The sequence below is a fragment of the Saccoglossus kowalevskii genome, chromosome 8 (assembly GCF_978046115.1).
Source record: "Saccoglossus kowalevskii chromosome 8, keSacKowa6.1, whole genome shotgun sequence".
NCBI lineage: Eukaryota > Metazoa > Hemichordata > Enteropneusta > Harrimaniidae > Saccoglossus > Saccoglossus kowalevskii.
In genome coordinates this window covers 13,194,022-13,208,813 of record NC_140648.1, presented here as the reverse complement: position 1 = coordinate 13,208,813, position 14,792 = coordinate 13,194,022, and the positions used below count along the sequence as shown (strand labels likewise).

Sequence of the window (14,792 nt, the reverse complement as noted above, 5' to 3'; positions counted from 1 at the left end):
TAGATGCAGGTAGAAGCGGTGTGACTGCAACTACCGACATGAATGCATCTACAAGGTAGAAAAACAGTGTGAATGTATTTCTGCAATAACAAAGATTAGCTATACAGCTATTTGCTCATCTTGGGGAGGGGGATTTGCAATAAAGAAAAAAATAGCAATACATAAATTTCATGTAAACAAATAATATGAGGTTATTACGAGAAAATCTTTAAATATGCTTGAATGCAGAAAGGTAACCATATCAACTGGCGCGTAGTGGAGGTCGATGCCCTAAAGCCTACTGCCTTTGTGATAATCTTATTATTATACATCTTTTATCTACTTATAGTAATAATTCAATGAGAGATAACAACCCAAAATGTTTTACACTGTTTGAACGTTTGACAGGATTCTATTTCCATCTCACATTATCAATGTTCCATCATACATTGATAGTGCTTCTGTGTCTAAAGTTAACAATGGAAAGAGTTTGCATGTGACAGAAATGTGATGTACAATTACCAAATAAGAATGATATTCAACTGCGTCCACTTTCGAACACATTCGTATGCATTTTACATATGAGAGTCAGATTTATAATTATGTAACTTACAAAATGGTGTATGTTACACGCAGGGTGTGACAATTTAAAGTTGTATTGTCTCTTATTTTAATTTGAAGGCCTGCAACCAATTAAAACAAGCGTGGCGTTTGCAAAAATTGCATTTTTTTTTTTGCGAAAAATGATGCCTACGGTAAGTCATTTTTAGTCTCGAGACTAAAAATCCCATGACGCAATGCTACTTAGTAGTAAGTTTAACATTGACAATTATTTTCACTAACATTTTGTATTTTACAAATCATGTTTCTAGAATAGTTACAGTGCTATTTCATTTCTCAGGTGAAGGTGGTCAAGTTCTCGTACATGTGGACAATAAACAATTTTAGCTTCTGTCGAGAAGAGATGGGAGAGGTGTTAAAGAGCTCAACGTTTTCTGCTGGAGCTAATGATAAACTCAAATGGTAAGAATTACCATACATCTATGTTTTAGAGAAATCTATTCTTACTTTCAGTCAGTTATTTTGTTGCATTTGAAAATTGATAGTATCAGCTAAGCTGTTATTTTAATGAAGCATGAACGTAAAAGTCATAGAAACATGTTTGCAGTTTTGATGCATAAAACACATATTTCAATTAGTGACATTTGATCAACAATTCTCTTGATTTCATATATTTAACAGTGTGTTTTCCCACACTGCAGTATATAGTAGCCCCATTATGATAAAGGTAGCCCTTGCCAGAGATGCAAATCTAATATTAACTCTGGGAGGGGAGATAGTAGACAACCTATGCATTTGTTTTTTCTCACTTTGTTTTTATTTCTTGTACAAAACTTTCTGTTTGACCTCCATGTGTTTGTACATCTGCATGTGTGTGTGCGTCCTCTTTGTCACATTTAAACTTTTCACATACACCGTGCATGTCCATGCATGACTGAATCGCAACCATTTTATGGTAAAAATTCACCAAATAAAGCATTTCTGCCATTACAAAACAGGTTCTCATATGAATATGGCGGACTGGCCATTTTGTTTTAAATGATTGCTGTTCCAAAGCCTTATCTCTGACATGCCTTAACCAATTATGGTTAAACTTTATATATACATCATGTCACACATGTTCACATGTTCACATGTACATTTGTTAGATGGTTCAGTTGCAAGATGAGGTGGTCATTTAAACGCATTACCCGTCGAAAACTTCCTTGGACATTTTTTGTTTGCTTTCCTGTATCAAATGTGTGTGTATGTTTTCCCCTTCAAATCAACCCCTCCATACTTGCCAATGTTCAACCCCTAAAGCATATTTGTCATACCAGTCTGTGGAATGTCCATGGAGACTACAAACCAAGCATTCTATATTTTGTTTATATCTATGCATCAGCTGTATGGTTTATTTGGTGCAACATTGTAGCCTTATCAGATATTGTTATCGATAATATAACTATTGAATTAATTGAACTCATCAAATAAATTAAAATATTGGTATGGGATATCGGTTGATTGTTTCTAATAGATCTACTATATAAGAATGTTGCCGATAATAAATCTAATGTATCTCGTAGAGAATATTATTTGAGCCATCTTCCAAGTCACCTGAGGTAGTTTTTCTCTGATAATATCAGATAAAATTCGGTGATAAATCTAGTCATTTCTATTACCGTAGATCTAATAGAAAATGGTTTTAGAGCCATCTTACAAGTCGACTATGGAGTTACATCCGCGGATAATACTCGATAAAATTTGGTAATAAATCTAATGGTTTCTATTAGATCTAATAGAGAATATGCCATGCCTTCATGGTTTATTTCGTAAATTGTTGCTGTTGAAATCTAGTAATATCCTATGCACACACCTAAATACTTTGTCCTCTAAATAACCTGTACCAATTACTAGTTCCATTTCACTAAACTTGTAATCTTTTATAAGGTTTCATTGTGAGTGGGTAATAAGCTTTTGTGGGTAGCTAAAAGGTCAATTCAAGGTCATGTATTGCCAGTTCATCTAGGGGTAGTGTTATTTGGTTAATAAATGAAATGTTTGCGGTTGCCACATAATGAATGTTTTTTTCTTAACAAGTCCTTACAGGTCATTGACCCCATTTTGTATTCTGTTGAATGCTTTCGATTTGATTGTATGGCAGCTTTGAAGCAATTCAATTGAAAGGAGAGCATTGAATTGGTGTGTGGGTGATTTTACTCTGAAAATATAATTGAAGAATAAATTGACAAATTATACTTGGATCCAGCTGTGTTGTATCAACATAGCACAAGATAAACATATTATGATTTTTTCAAATTGCCCTTCAATTATACTGGATTTGGCTGATACCCCGCCCATCCTAAACCCCGCCCATCCTAAACCCCGCCCCATCCTAAACCCCGCCCCATCCTAAACCCCGCCTCATCCTAAACCCCGCCCATCCTAAACCCCGCCCATCCTAAACCCTGCCCATCCTAAACCCCGCCCATGGGCGATGTTTCAAATAGTGGGCGATGTTTGGTCCACACATTGCCTGACTGAACCAACAAACATTTTTTTCAGATCCCAATTTTCCCGTCCGACATCTTGCATCGAGCGCGCTTTTTCAAATGTGACGCTAAAAATATTGAAGTCGAAACGCGTAAAAATCCAGTAAATCCAATGCTGTAGAATTGTTGTTGCATGAAAAAATGGTATATGCTTGTATTTTATGCAAGTATTTATCACCTATTTCATGAATAAGAGTCATAACTTTACATTTCACTTGCGTTCATTACACTCGAATAAAGTCTACGCCTAAAAAGAATGCTATTTACAAAGTTTAAAATAGCCAAGCCTTCCTGATTCGGGCCTCTTGGTTGATTTGACAACAGTAGGTATCATTAATGTTTAATCTTTGTCTGTATCGCATTCCAGACAAAAAGTTCCAGATCGGTAAACAAAATATAGGCGAACTAAAATGTCTCCTGCGTTTCACATTCGACATAATTATTAAAAAAAACTAAGTTAAACGGCCATGTACATTCGATAAATCTAACTTTGTACACATAATCTTGTATTGACGTGTTTTTTGTCCAAAAAAGACGTTCCATTTCAGTTAACTCTTCGCGTTCATGGTATTTGTGAGAGTTGAAAGATTTTTTGAACAAATGATAAGTAACTACATGTATATTGATTTGCGTCAAGCTGGGTGGCCCGAATTTAAATATCAGTGCATTAAGTCTGGAGATCATTGCCCAATGCCACACGTAATTCAAACACGTGGTTATTAGAGTTCAGTTGAAATGTACGTGAATAATGCGATCAAGTTTATTATATTATAGTAAAATTTAACATGACGCATGGTATGGTTTATATTACATATTCACTTCATTTTGAATAAAATAATTCACCATTGGAACATTGATGAATCACAAGTATTTAAAATATTTTCTCGACTTTTCGTAGACTCCTGTCTACAATCCTTTTCAATGATTTAAATGCGTCCATGTTCATGTTTGTGTAATTATTACGAATGCAACGCATTATCAAGTCGGTAATATTGAAATATTCACAGACCCAATACCCAGGGTCAGTGCCCTACCAATAGTAAAAAATAACTTGAATTTGCGTAATTATCATGAAAGCAATACATTAAAAAAAGTTCAAATATTCAGAGCCGGTACAATATTGTAAACAAATTTGCGTAATTAGCTAATTAGAAAAGCAGTGCGCTAAAGTAAACAATGTTGATATATTCAAAGCCAGAGTTGCATACAAGTACCGTCAGATATAATAACAATTTTAATTTTTACTAGATTGACTCGCGGAGCACGAAAGAAAAAGGTAAAACTTCGGTCAACACACACTTGGTGTCAGCATCGCCACGCAGCAAGTTTCGCAAATTACTTGAAGTACAATTGCGTTCCAATCGCAGCGTGTGTTGTCATGTCCATGTTGTGTCACCCCGTTTCGACTTTGGCTTGCTTTTCCTTCTTAGTGCATGTTCTTGTTCACGTAAAATGCGACCTCTCACCAATGTATTAATTATTTTTTCAGACAAGATGGGTTTCGTAATATCTGCCATAACATCGCCAGGAGGATCTTTTGGTCCACATTTTTCTTTAAAAAAAATTGAATCCTCCATGAGATCACGAAGGGCGAGGTATCAGCCGAATTCGGTATTTGCTAGGCATAAGAGCAGCGGAAAAATTATTACTGTATCTGCTATATGTGAAGCACATCCTCAATAAAAAGCACATGCAAACCAAAAACATTTCACTTATTGCGACCATAGAAACATCTTTATAAATTATGTAAGCACATAATTCTACTAATAAAACAATATAAATGAACCTCAGCAATTAAGTAAATGGCAATGTGGCATATTAATTGGTTAATAAAACTAGTTTGTCCACATAGCTTCTCTCCATCTTAGTTTTAATCAACTTGTGCCAGATTCCTTGTCATATTTCAATAGTACATGTATCAAGTAGTGTAGTGTTTCATACAGGCAGCATAATTTATGATGATGGTTTTTATTCAGAACACATAGAGCTTAAGGGTGATTTGCAGGTATCAGAGATGAATATTCAGATTCCCTGGTGTTATTATATACCACTATATTGAAAAAATAGTATGTTATTATTAGATGGGTAATTCTGATTGTCACAAATTATTGAGAGATTCCTGGAAATATTATTTATTTTCCGTGAAATAATGCCTTTACATGGATCATTATGGAAATTGTTCCAAGAATGCTCATTTTTGGCATTTTGTTACATGTTTTTTTTCTAAAACCAGGATTTGTACCTAGTAAGAACACTCAACGGCAATGTATATGTCAAAATCAATAATTAAGTAGCACTTTTGAAATAAAATATGGTGATGAATTTGTCGCATTATTATCTAGGTCAAAACACCTGCAAATGACCTTAGAGTTGCACTATTGATGTCACCTGTACTATGAGCCCTAATTGAATACGCTCAAAATGTAAGACACTTGGAGGATTTTTCCAAACCATAGTAATTCAGAAACTAGTAAAAAAAAATTCCATGTTTGTCTGAACACAATTGAAAATCATATCATCAAATTAATATGTCGCATAACACTATCAATCTAAGTCTCATTTCATAGTGCAATTTAAAACTCTGCATACTATAATTTTTATTTTCTGTTTTATTGTGGCTGGGATTGTTGTATTAACAACTTTTAGCATTCATTTATACTATAACTGTTACTGTAGTTACGAGTACAAAGTGTTGAAATTTCATTGTCCTAGGTACAGTTTGATGTATTTGTAAATCTGACATAGTACAGAGCAGGCAGATGTGATTGGCTACGTTTAAGTGCCACTGTCAAATCACATGTGTTCGACATTGATCACAGCATGGCACAATGACTGGAACTCGGATTTACCGTATTTCATATCTCCAATAGAAACACATGTTAACCAACATTTATGTATTTATTGCTTACTGGATTATTAAAATATGGCTGCATTATGGCTGTAGATTTACCCTCTGGTATTTATGTCAGTGCATGTGCTACTAAGACAGTAAATACGGTATGTAACCTTTACTGAAGGGGGGGGGGGTCGGTGTAGAGGATGGACTTGAACATGCACTGAATGTTGTCATACTTTTTTCCTATGTCAGGTGCTTGAGGGTGAATCCTAAAGGTCTTGATGAAGAAAGCAAAGACTACTTATCATTATATTTACTCCTAGTTTCCTGTAATAAAAGTGAAGTCAGGGCTAAATTCAAATTTTCAATATTAAATGCAAAGAGAGAAGAAACAAAGGCCATGGGTAAGTCATCATCATGTCAAGCATCTAATGTACTCCTGTCACTTTTATTATGTATTTAGATTTATTTTGATGATAGAGAAACAATAATTTCACAAATTCATATGAATTCTGAATAAAAGTATTCTAATTTATGTGTTGTTTTTAAACATTTCATTCCTTCCCAATGCTTTGAGTATAATTTTAGTTTTTGGTAGTCTAGTCGACTAATTTAATTAACTTGCATTCTTAAGTAATTTCTGGAATTCAGTTAACCTGTATTTCAATTTATTTTTTTAATGTATATCCTAGCTGATTCAGTTTGCAGCTAGCTAATTTAACAATATTTTATTTTGATTCCAACCCCCATATTGTGTATTAGTCATCTTTAATATTTAATCACTATTAAAGTACTGACTGATTTATCTTCATGCAAACAGCCTATTTTTCTGGAATGGCGTCATTATATTTATGTGCGAGTCAGTAATATCAGCATTGTATTAAGCTGATTATGTGTTTGTATACTGAAAACAAATCTCTAACTACCCTGGCACTGTCTGAATATGTCTTTGTGCACATGTGCTGGCAAAATGTTGAAACAGTTAAAGAAGAAGTGAACCATGAAATGATGTGTAATAGAACATGCATGTCCATCTCATCAGTAATAATATTCTTGCTCTGCAGATTTTAACAGTCAAATTGTTGATACGAAAAATCCAGGGGCGATGAGCAATTTTTTTTTTTTAATTTCATTGAGTGAAGATATTTTTTGAAAATTAATAAAAAAAATTGTTTTTAACTGCTTCTAAATAACTTTTATGATTTCTTTAATACATATCTGTAAAAGCTTTATCAACTGTGTAATCTAAAATGTTGTATTTCCATAGCCACAGTGGTGTAGTCTCAAGGTTTTAGCAGAATGCTCATTTCTTTACCCCCATTCAAATACATTCTGAAATTTTACACATCATGGTGAGAATCCATGGATTAGTTAGGGGTGGGGGTGGGTGACCGAAAGGCATACCGGTATTATTGTTTTTTTGAAGTCAGTTTTATATAGTGACTTTGTCATTGTTTATGCTGTTTCGGCTTTATGCAGAAGAGGAGTGTGCAGTAAGTCTCACCATGGCAATGCCATTTTTAATTGCATAAGACAATGATTATAATATTTTAAGTGAGAAATTAAGGTATTGGCAAGGTATTCAAAATGGAATCTTATATAAAACTGCACACTCCTATTCTATCAGCACTTCTGTTTTACTGGGAAGTAAAAAATGTTAAAACTGAATATCATAATAAATTGTAACCTCTGTAAAATTCACCTCCTATGCTTAATTTTATGTGTATTGTTCTGATTAACAGAAAGCCAGAGAGCGTACAGGTTTGTACAAGGTAAAGATTGGGGTTTCAAGAAATTTATACGACGTGATTTTCTAATGGATGAAGCAAATGGTCTTTTACCAGATGACAAGCTGACTTTATTTTGTGAGGTTAGTATAGAATCGGATATGTCGATAGTACTGTAAAGTCCAGATGATAAAATGACATGGAAGATAAATATTACGAGAAAAATATTGGCTGGCTTAGGAAGCTAAATTCTTACAAATATTGGTTCTTATCAAATTGTTCACATTATAATGCTCAGGGTGGGTTGTGTCTGTTGCAATGCTTTGATCACCCATAAAAAGAATGATATCGCAGAATATGTGTCTCTTAAAGGAATAATAACAGTGAAAATTAGGAATACCTAGAAGTTTGAGACGATCTAGTTCTATGAAATTAGTGTTCACCAATCTTGATTTCAGTATAGTCTGCATCTATTTTTTTTTCTTTGTTCAAAATTTTAAACTAAAGTTAGTAGAATCTACTGTAAAATCATTTATTTTAACCGGCATCTAATTTCAATTATTTGATGTTTTGAGCAATTTCACTGGGTTTTAATTAAGCTCACAAACTTGGCAGGAAAACAATGAGTTCTATTGTTGTTCCACGCACGCTTTCACGTTGAATCAGTTTAGCAATTTTAGCATCAAAATGATTTAATTAGGCTTGAGAGAAAGTATGTGATATGTTGGGTTTTGTGATGTGATCCTGCAGGACAGGAAACCATCAGAGAAATTAAAACTCTGCTTTGGTAATCATGAGCAATCATGTGAAAAAAAAGGTAGACTTTGGATTGTTTGGTCACATCAAGCATGTAGGTATGAACAGCTAGGTTAAACTGTCAGTAGAGATTATTGTTGATAACATGACAAAAATAACCCAAAGAAAACATGGAATGCTGTTGTGTAGTGAGTCTGAGAGCTAAGGGCACACAGCATTGGTTAGCTAAAGGCTCCTTTATGCTATGAAGTAGTCTAGCTATTATGGAAAATGCTAGATTGTGTTTGATGATGCTGTTAACTCGAGCTAAATTGTTATTTTTTTCTAATAAAGAAATATGAAACAGTGAATTACTATTTCAATTTAACATATAGCGTAACTAAAATAAAATGCTTTTGTCTGTTTAATCTGGAGTGGCTTGGATAAACATCGAGAAAAACATTCAATCCAATATTATAGATGTACACCACTATAGTTTTTTCTACCTGCACACATTTTCTGCATAGTGACTCATTCGATTAAGGTACACCAAGCAAATAATACATGTATAGTACTAGTACATGTACATGAATATTATAATTATAATATAATATTATATTGTTCAATTATTTGCAACTGATATGAGTTACGAGACCTTGGCTGTAAACTATAAGGGAATGTAGATCATACTTAAATATTAATATTCTATATATTGTACAATATGCTGGTATTAATCCATAAAACATGGTTTCAGAAAAAAAATGTGATGACGAAGAATAAATGCAAATGTCAGATAAATAAACATTTTCACATAAAACAATATCTGAGACTGAATATTATTTTCTCATTTGTCGCTCACAATTAACATTCAAGTAGTCTTAATCCTTAACTCCGGGCTCCAAGTTGTGCCCAACACCTGGAGGTAATCTCCAATAAACTGTGACGTCAAATTATGAAAAAAATGTGGTGGGAATATTAATAGAATCATTTCTATATACAATGTAACGTGTCAATACTCATCCTGGTCAAGTTAATGTAAAAGTACACACAAGGCTGGCCAGCTAAGGGTTGATGTATATTGCCAACATCTGATTTCCTAACATACACTTTGTTATAGGTGAGTGTTGTAGCCGATTCAGTTAACATATCAGGACAGTCGAATCAAACCCAGTTAAAAGTGCCTGAATGTAGATTAGCTGATGATCTAGGTATACTATGGGAGAAATCATCATTTAGTGATGTCACATTATCAGTGAGTGGCAGAGAATATCAAGCACATAAAGCAATACTTGCAGGTATGTATTGTCATGACGTATACATGCATTGTTGGCTCAATTTATGGTTTCATAACGTGTATGTTATGACATGTTTTGTTTGGTGTAATACAGTGAAAGGCGTAAAGCTGGGCATGTTATAAACGTTTTATAAATTTAAGTTTTAATAAGTCAAAATGACTGCTGCTGCTAGAATTCAAATTGACCAATCCAAGAATGATATGGCGACATCATCACGAGTTCCAGTTAATAATACCGTACTCGACCGCGTTAGTGCCCATGCCGGGTCCACTTTTGCGCAATTTTTATATTTGGGGTCACATTCGGCAAAGCGCCCACCCCTTCAAAATGCAATTAATTTAAAACTTGGTCTTGCGTAACAAATCTTGGTAATCGTTTTTATATGATACAACATGGATATCGACCGTTGTGAAAATGTTGTGAATGCGTAGAACACGGTAACCGTGCGTAAACTACGCTTCGACAATGACCTGTTAATACAAGTAAAATGCGGTAAATATTTCATACCATATTCAGTTTACCTCTTAAAAATGGCTAGTTACTAGTTTTTTTGAAAAACCATGTCATTTATTCGCTGAAATCAATTCCAACAGATTGTACTTCGACATCGATAATTCACTTCCGCATTGCGTTACCGGAAAGTCTTCGGGAATTTCCGAAGAATTGCGTCAGTACAACACAGCATTCTGATTGGTTAATAACCAACTTGACCCATTAGGTCAAAGGATGCTGCTGCAGGTCAAATCTGCAAATGCATCATGGCGGAAAGTGATTTTCATCAAGAGTTTGCGTACGATCCAACACCTTCGTTAGTGGAGATAATATGACAATTTTGACTTCGACTGTGTTCCAACAGACTCAAATGTTTTTAATTTTGTAAATTCTGGTGGTACATAATTAATATTGTAATAAAATGTGCACATTTTTTGTGATCTGTTTCTTCATTGTGAAAATCAATGACGACTCAACTAATTTTGTAATTTGATTTTCTCTCAAAGACGTAATCTTTCACTTGATGAATAAAAATTTTCATTTGCACTCTTTTTCAAGGGGGGTGCTCGGGTAAGCGCCCACCCCTAAAAAATAGTGATTTTCTGAGTTTAGGCCCCTGGGTGCTAACGCGGTTGAGTACGGTAATAATAACAAGCTAGATCAAACATCATTCAATCAGCAAGCTCTTCATTTTGAATAAGTGGACAGTCACAGTTGTTAGGTCACTTGAAGACATGTGTGCGCATGATGGGTGTAGACAATGTGAAGCCAATCATTATTAAATATTTGAATATTGATAAACTAAGGTACAGTTTTCTGCCTTTCACTGTATAACTGCTTACAAAATGAAATCAAACCACCCCCATTGGCTGCCCAACTGTCAAGCTATTCAAGGAACTCCTTACAGATTTTGATTTACCCATCAAACTATGGTTTCTATGACCACCGAATTGGGTGATTGTTTATTTATTTTTGTCTGCTGACAAGCTACAATTCCCAAGTGTTAATGATAATTAACTGTTGTCACCGCCACATTATCGCAAAGTATGCACAAAGACAAAACAGAGTATCTGAGGTCGATTTGACTTTGTTCAAGGTACATAATTTATGATGACCTTGTAATAACCTTATTGTTTTACATCTGTGCAATCTAATCAATTGGTGTTGGCAAAGTGGTGAAAAAACGCTGCAGGTCATTTTAAATCTCATCTGCCATCTTGGAAACATTGAAATATGTGAACAGATGAGTTTGTGAGAATTCTACAAAGTGTGCATTCAGAGCATTCAACAGTATCAACCAACACAATGTGTAGTAGGACTGTGAATGTAGCGAGTGTGGGAGTCGCATATAAATCATTTTGGTCACATTCGAGGGGACACAATGCATGAAGAGTCAAATTGAATGACTTATTTATGGCTAAATGTGTAAAAGTACACAAATCTTATTTAAAAATTTCACTTCTGAGTACAATAGTTTGAAGCGACAATAACTGTAATTATCGATCTTTTTTCCCCAATTTCTGTTTCTAAGTGTTCTGGATGAAATGTCAAATACTCTGCCAACTTAAGAGGCTAAGTGTCTCTCAGCTAGCCTCTCTCAGCTAGCCGCTCTCAGACGGCCTCTTATTTTCACTTCTCATTTTATGCTATATTGGCCTTGTGTATGGTTATTTTGCCAATGCATTTGTGTCTAAAACAATATTTCGGTAACATTGTTTAAAATCACAGCTATCCTCACTTTTATAATATTAGATTATTGGATAATTATAATGACATAACATATGTGCATGTATATTGCTCTATGAGAGAGCATCTCCAATAGAATCACATACCAACAATTGCATTTATTATATACTTATTTTAATCATACAAATGCCTCTGTAATTTATGTAAGGCCATGCAACACTCATGGGGGAAATACAATATTATGTATTCCAGTGAGACTTCTAGACAGTATTGTATACAGTATTTGCTCTATTCGTAGCACATGTACTTGCAAACAAAGCAGAGGTGTGTTTCTGGTCAAAATAAGTTACATTGTAATAATCCATTGTATGGTATATGAAAGTATTGGTTACATGCACTTCTATTGGAGATTTTTAATATTTAGAGCAGTAACACATTTGGCACTATAGATAACTTTACTTGTTACAGTAGTGTACTATTCTATGATAACCTATTAAATTAATTCCATCCTAGTAGGGTTTGATATAGTGATTAAATACCATGAAATATTAATTTCAGCTCGGTCTCCTGTATTCAATGCAATGTTTGAGCATGAAATGGAAGAGAAAAAATTAAACAGAGTTGAAATTACAGACGTTGATCATGAAGTACTTCGAGAAATGCTAAGATTTATATATACAGGAAAAGCACCTAATTTAGAGAAAATGGCAGATGATCTGCTCTCTGCAGCTGACAAGGTAATGTTTTAGTTTTTGCTATCTCTCCCAAATAAGTTGAGGGTTTCTTATTGTGCCTGATGCAGTGTCTGATTTGGTGTAGAGTGATTTTAGCATTAGATGAACAACCGAATGGTAATTTAAAATCTTCACATGTTCAGATATACTTTATTTCAAAATGACTGACTGGTGGTCATTTCAGTTGATGTATTGATTTTGTTCTAGCTTACTATATAGATATATCGATTGAACTAAACTAAAAATTATAAATTAAACTATTGTCAATGAAAAATGCTGATACTTTGCTCTAACTTTTACGAGAGAGAACATAGAATAGTTAATTTAAAATTAATTTAAAGAGCATATTTATGAAAGGCAATGTGACTTTTGTGTCTTAATGATCTTAGTGAAGTTTTCACTGCTACATAACTTTGAGTTTTCGCCTCCCTCACCAATATTCATCTTTTGTGAACTTATAGTGATTTACATTATGTTGCAATGGTATGTGAAGTACATGTGCCACATACACGAATTCATTTTACATTAACAGGAACTTTAATACATTTTTAGCTCATATTACAGACCATAAATGAATAATTTATCATTATGTCTCATGAATAAGCAATTCTCCACATATGTTGCCTACTAACGTAAATATTATGCTTGGTATAAAATACACTTGAACTGGCTGTGTTCATTTATTGACATGTACTGTGGAATACTTTATTTCAGCTGGAAAGATGAAAAGACTTTTTGGGTGTTCTGTATGAAATTTACTTTCACTGATTTTTAGTGAGTTGAATGTAAAATATAGGAAAAAAGGTATACTCATTGGATTTTATTTTCACTTGAATGACTACTTCAGCAAAAATCAATTCAAACCGAAAATAAAGTATTTTACAGTATTTGATTCTCTATTTATCATATTATTAAGGGGGGGGGGGACTGACACTGTTAGTAGTGACCCTTGAAATCATTTTTGTCTCTTATTTTATGTATAGCCCTATGTTTGCAGAACATTCCATTCCAAGTTATTTCGACACTCTCTTCCAAAAGTTTTGAATTCATGTTTGCTTTGGCTTGACAGCAAATTGTTTATATATGTAATTACAAATTATATTTTCTTTGATTTCTTTCAGTACGCGCTTGAAAGGCTTAAGGTAATGTGCGAAGAAGCCTTGTGTACGAACCTATCAGTAGAAAACGTCTGTGATGTGTTGGTTTTAGCCGATTTACATAGTGCCGACCAATTAAAAGGAGTAGCTATTGATTTTATTAACAGGTGAGACTTGCTTTCTCGTTTTGTATAACTGCTTATAATGAGATTACTCTACGAGTACTTTTGTTACAGGGTTTAAATTTCACTGTTCACTCAATTTTAAAATCAAGATCACTAATATTGTGTCTTCCATGGTTTTAGTTTCACTGATTAACTAAACCAAGCGAATAATGAATGTGTTTTTAATATTATCAAAATCTGAATACTCAGAAAGATATAAATATTGTTTGCTCAACTAGAAACGCATCTCTATTCAATACAGATATAAATCAAAAATTGTATTTAATGTACGAGTCATTAAAATATGGCAGTTCTACCCAACCTAACTTGATTGCTGATTAATATTCATGAGCTTATTAATATTCATGACTAATTCTAGTTTTTGCAATTCAGCTACTTTAATTAATTAAACTTTTATTTTAAATATTTTGATTATAAAATAATCTATCATATCAAACATACTTGGATGACATGACATATTAATGCCAGGGGGATGGTTTTTCCGACAAAAAAGTGAAAATTAATTTTTGTACTTTTTATATAAATGGACGAGTTGTGGTGCACTACTCCACTGATGAGCTGAACCAACAATTTGTGTCTTCTTTTATAGCATCCATTCTAGGTTAATTCACAAAATCTATGAAAAACCATCAAAGGTTGCTTTGACAACTGGTCATAAAGTTCCCATCATGATATTAAAGGGGAACTAAATAGAGCCTATTTTGGTGTTTGTATTTATCAAGTTATGTATATTGATTATAAATTTGAAAAAAAAAATTAAAAAAAATGATTATCTTCAGAGTTATGGTGATTTAAATATGAGAAACCATAAACCTGCGATGGACTCCCGTTTGCGCCATCTTGCCATAAAAATGCGCCCTCATGAGGTATAAACAGGTAAGGTAACAAAGCATGATGACGAAATAGTATCTGATTAAATATAAGCAACTTAGGG

At 33.7% G+C, this 14,792-nt stretch overlaps 1 protein-coding gene across 1 annotated transcript in view; it reads left to right on the top strand.

The window, feature by feature from the left end:
- LOC100371108 (speckle-type POZ protein-like) overlaps positions 1-14,792 on the top strand; it is a 28,466-nt gene that overhangs the window by 10,678 nt on the left and 2,996 nt on the right. Inside the window, exons 3-8 of the mRNA XM_002735101.4 lie at positions 881-1,002; positions 6,160-6,311; positions 7,650-7,777; positions 9,487-9,664; positions 12,401-12,579; positions 13,698-13,840. Of these exons, the coding sequence (XP_002735147.1) occupies positions 881-1,002; positions 6,160-6,311; positions 7,650-7,777; positions 9,487-9,664; positions 12,401-12,579; positions 13,698-13,840 (902 nt within the window). The remainder of the gene's footprint in view (positions 1-880; positions 1,003-6,159; positions 6,312-7,649; positions 7,778-9,486; positions 9,665-12,400; positions 12,580-13,697; positions 13,841-14,792) is intronic.